General features: G+C 34.6%; 1 protein-coding gene across 1 annotated transcript; it reads right to left on the minus strand.

Annotated features, from left to right (window-relative positions):
* Positions 1-447: 447 nt before the first annotated feature.
* On the minus strand, positions 448-957 carry LOC131857372 (uncharacterized). Its single transcript, XM_059209849.1, has one exon. The coding sequence runs from the start codon at positions 955-957 to the stop codon at positions 448-450; it is 510 nt and encodes a 169-aa protein (XP_059065832.1).
* Positions 958-5,351: the final 4,394 nt, after the last annotated feature.

Consider the following 5,351-nt stretch of genomic DNA (forward strand, 5'->3'; position numbering starts at 1 on the left):
ATATATATATATGAATGAGTGGCTGAGAATATATAAATTTATATGTATATATAAATACATATACCTGTATGAATTTGTATGGGAATAACAGTATATAAATATGACTCCTATGAATATCATCATATATATGCATATATATGTAATTATATGTATATATGTGTGTGACACATTATATATACATATATATAGTTCTATATACATGTATATATATCTGAATATGAATATATGTATCTATATCTAAATGGGAGTATATATATATATATATATATATATATATATGAATATATAAAAATAAGTGAGTATATATATGAATATATATGATGCTTTTGCCTAGGATTTTAAACTCCACACCCATTGCTCCTAGGTGAGCTAGCTCAGCTGATCGGCTGTTTCCTTGTTTACATGTGATGTTGTTCAACCTTTAAGAAAAGACCTAAGAAAAGAGCTTCAGGGAAGATGAATGTCATCTGCTCCCAAGTTAGCTAACTCATGAGCCCTTTTGTTGCCCTCCCTATAGATATGATTTATCATGAATCTCTCATAACCCTTGCATAACTCAATGGCCCATGTTAATAGAGAGTTGAGTCTCCAATTAGGAATACTACCTTTTCTTAGAGCATTGATAGTAATTGTTGAGTCCCCTTCAATATCCAAATTCTTCACACCCATCTTTTTGCAAAGATTGAGGCCTTCCAGCAGGGTGACCAATTCAACCCAGTTATTAGTCTTGATACCTATAGGGTGAGCCCTGAGAAAAATTTCCTTTCCTTCCCAGTTATGGATAGAACATCCTATCCCTACCACTCTTGGGTTGCCTCGGGAAGCTCCATCAAAGTTTAGCTTCAGCCATCCCTTACCTGGAGGATGCCACTTACATGCAACTCGTTTCCTTAGATTAGCTTCAGGGCCATCCCCTATAAAGGGTGGGATGGATAGTCCCTCCCATATCCCCTTCATCTTATCATCCCAATAAATTATTATAGCATTCTTGTTTAGACCAAAGTTGATCAAACTATTGATTTTTTTTATCATAGCAGCCTCAATTTTATTGATTACCCGATTCACCTCTAATTTTTCATTTTTGAAAAGACACCTATTCCTTTCCTTCCATAATTCCCAAATTATGGAAGATGAAAGAGAAATCCATAAGCCTTCAAAAATATAGCCTCTTCTTAGGATGGGCTAGGCTTTAAGCATTCCTAAAATAGTTTGGGGAAACGAAGAGGACTGCCTTGTTTCTAGGTAAACCATACCCAATATTGGTTAGCATAGTTGCAATTGAGGAGGAGGTGGTTTGTGTCTTCTTCATCGTTTTCACAAAGAGGGCATCTACTAGGTCACTCATATCTCATCCTCCTAAATTTATTAGCAGTTAGGAGCTTATTCTGGAGAGCAAGCCATGTGAAGACTCTAGCCTTGGATAGGCAATACTTATCCCAACAGAATTTCAAAGGTAGCTCAGTCTTGGGTCTAAGTTGATCTTTAGTGATGTGATAATACCCATCCTTGGAGTTATATTCCCCATTCATGGAGCCATCCCACACAAATGTATCCTTTCCTAGACTAAAGGAGATGTTTCTCACTCTAAGAATTCCCATGAGTTTGTCAATGTCACTTATAGGGATATCCTCGTCCTCTCTAACAATACATTGCCACCCCGCTCCATCCTCTGAGGGGGAAATGTAGTTCCCAATCAATTTCCCTCTATTTTATTCTAGGAGTGCTCTTGTAGGCCCAAAGTCTTGTATTTCCTCGATCACCTTATACCCTCCCCAAGAGTCTAACCAAAACAAGGCATCTTCCCCTGACGCTAGGTTCCAAGTGAGTTTATATGTGATAATATTTCTACATTCCAGCATAAAGTTCCATATGTGAGAGCCTCTTGCTAGATTGTTTTCTCTAAATATATGGATAGGGTTATCTTTATTAAGGTATTTATGGTACAATATTCTAGCCCATTTTAAGTGGGGATGCTTTAACATTCACCAAACTAACTTAGCCCCAAGTGCCCTGCTTTGGTCACGGATTTTTTTAATGCCGGCACCTCCTTCTTCTTTTGGTCTGTAAATCTTATCCCATGATAGAAGTGATAATTTCTTTTCTTCACTAGCACCTTGTCAAAAGAAAGTCCTAAGGTATTTATTTAGCTCATCATGTTTATTTGTTGATACATTGTAACAAGAAAGTTGGTAAATGGACATTGCTGCCAGAACTCATTTTACCAAGGTTGCCCTGACTGCCGAGGACAGCCATTTCTCTTTCCAAGTGTTAGTTTTTATCTTGATTGTCTCCACCATTTGGTCCCACGAAATAGATGTCATGTTTCCCTTATCTAGAGGGATGCCTAAATATTTGTAAGGAAGGAGACTAGGCTTGATCTCCAAGAACCTGCATATCTCTTCCTCGGATGCAGATTCTATGTTAAACGTGAACACGACTGACTTCTTCAAGTTGACCTCTTGACCCAAGGCTTCCATATAGGATTTGAGGATACCTTTGAAGGCCCTTGCTTCCCTAATGTCACCTCACCCAAAAAGCATTGTATCATCAACAAATTGCTGGTGGGTAATGGGAGTTAGAACACTGGTAATGGATAAACCTATGATTCCCCCCTCTACCCTAGCTTTTGAGATAGACCTACCAAGAGCCTTTGCCATTATGATGAAGAGGAAAGGAGACATAGGGTCTCCCTTCCTAAGGCCCCTAGAACTACAAAAAAACCTTCAGGAGTGCCATTGACCATGATAGAGAATTTGGGGGTGGATATGCATTCAAAAATAAGGTTGATCCAAGATTTGGTAAATCCAAATGCTTCCAAACATTTGCATAAAAGTCTCCAATCTACTTTGTTGTAAGCTTTACTAATATCTAATTTGACCAGCATACTTGGTGTTCCATTAAGCTAGACTAAATGAATAGCTTCCTGAGCTATGATTACCTCATCATAGATTGATTTATCGAGCACAAAGCCTATTTATTCTTCGCTAACGATGATAGGGAGAAGTTTCTGAAGTCTAGTTGCTAGAGTTTTGGTAAGTAGTTTATAAAGGGTATTACATAGGGCTATGGGCCTATATTCATTAAAGCTATCAAGTTTCTCTTTTTTCGGAATCAGAACTAAGAAAGTATTGTTGATCTCCTTCAGTATCGTACCAGAGCTTCTAACACCTTCTAAGGCCTCTGTTATCTCTGGACCCATAAATCCCCAACATTTTTGGAAAAAATTGGTTGAGAAGCTATCTGGGCAGGTATACCATTATTACTATTGATAGAAACTATTCAATATAATAATTAATATAAATTATTTATTATAAATTGATATAATATTAGTACATAATTTGAAAATATTTTTCTTTTAATTCTCTATTAGGTATATCTATGATTTTGGTTGGAGATTTGGGCTAGTTACCTCCAGTCAGTGATAGTCCAACATATGACAGCAATAGATGGGAAATGTTATTATGGGATGAATTCAAAATTGTGGCAACTTTAGACAATATATCTAGATAGGATGGAGAAAACACCCAACAACAAAGATTTCATCAACTTTTGACAAATCTAAGAGATGCAAACCCAATAATTGATGATTCAAAGTTGCTTATGACAAGAATCCCTATTAAGTTGGATGTTGCAACCAATGACAAGTTTGACAATGCCATCCATTTTTTCTCTACAAATTAAAATATCCATAATAATAACAAGGAAATGTTATATTCCTTGAGGCATCATTTTGCACATAGTGTTGCAACAAAAACAATAAGTGTGAATGCAATAGAAGATTTTTCAAATGATGAACTTGATCTAGAGTTATTGATCAATAAAAATTCAAGGGTGATGTTGACTTCAAATATTTGGATAGATACAGGTCTTGTAAATGGAGCTTTGGGGTATATTTGAAAGACTATCTACAAACTAGGGTGTGCTCCACCTGAACCACCTACATATGCAATGGTTAAATTTGAGAATAATTCTGGAATGTCATTTGATGATCATCATCTGAATACAATTCCAATAGTAGCAATACAGAGGGGTGGAATAGTTGAATTATCATTAAGATTGGCATGGGCAATGAGAATACATAAATCTCAAGGATTGACTCTTTCAAAAGCTACAATTGATATAGGACCAAGAGAAAGAACATGATTGACATTTGTAGCAATATCTCATGTCAAGTCTCTATAATGCCTTAGAATAATGCCACCATTCACATATGATCGTTATGAAAAAATGTAAAATACAAACAACTTTCCAAGCGTAAACCTGAAGAAAATAGAATCAAAATTTTAGAAGATAATTTGATGTAATATATTTTTTTTCAAATTTTCTTAAATTAGAGATGAATAATTTTTTTCCTAAATGTGTTTTATGGAAAATGTTCTTTCTTGTTAAGTTTTTTAAGAAATGTTGTCCAAAATTTAGAGCGAAAACTAGTTTAAAATTTGTGGACAATATAATTATGTAGAAGTTTTATAGTACAGTTTATAAAAATGTCGAGACTAAAAATCTTATTATTATTGATGAATTAATAAAATACTAATTTTTTATTTTTAAGATACATTCAAATCGGATTTGAGCATGCTTATGATTCCATAACCTAAGAAATCAAAGGGTATAGTCAATTTCAAATTATAATCGATTGGAATTTTTTTTTTCTTCTATGTTAAACATTATATCTTCCTATTTTTTAATTTGGTTAACTAAGTTTATTTTTCTTCTATATGAAGATTAAAGTTATTATTTAATGCCACGATATATTTAATGTTTTTACCTTTTTCAATTTTATACCATATCAGAATGTGCAAGGTGCTGACAAATAAACACATTTACATTCAACCACCAAAATGGGATTGCTCGATCCTAAGGCCAATTGATTCCACTACATTAGCACACATTTTCTCTATTCATTGTTTGTATGCTGAATAATGCTTCAGGTTCATATTGGGTGAAGAATTTCTTTGAAATGGTTGTAACATAATATGGTACTCTAATATTGTGTCATGTTGTTTATCGAACTGCGTGTACCTGGTCCATAATTCAAAATTAATGGAGAAGTTAGCATATGCACATATTAAAGATTGTTTCCTTCCATCGATTGGTTATAATGAAGCTATTGGTGCTTATGATGCAACTAACCATGATGCTCCTCTGAGGGAGTCTATTCTCCCATGACATGTTGAAAGAAATTTATGTAGCTTCTTGCATTTACAATGCTCTACAAGTGCGCATGAACAATAATTGTTCATTGGTTTTTACGCATTCCCTAACAGCACTAGTGCCCAGTTGGGTCATTATCTAGCAACTAGAGTTTCTAATATCTCCAAAGCACTGATGTTTTTGTATATACATATTCC

The sequence above is a fragment of the Cryptomeria japonica genome, chromosome 1, assembly GCF_030272615.1.
Source record: "Cryptomeria japonica chromosome 1, Sugi_1.0, whole genome shotgun sequence".
NCBI classification, from domain to species: Eukaryota; Viridiplantae; Streptophyta; class Pinopsida; order Cupressales; family Cupressaceae; genus Cryptomeria; species Cryptomeria japonica.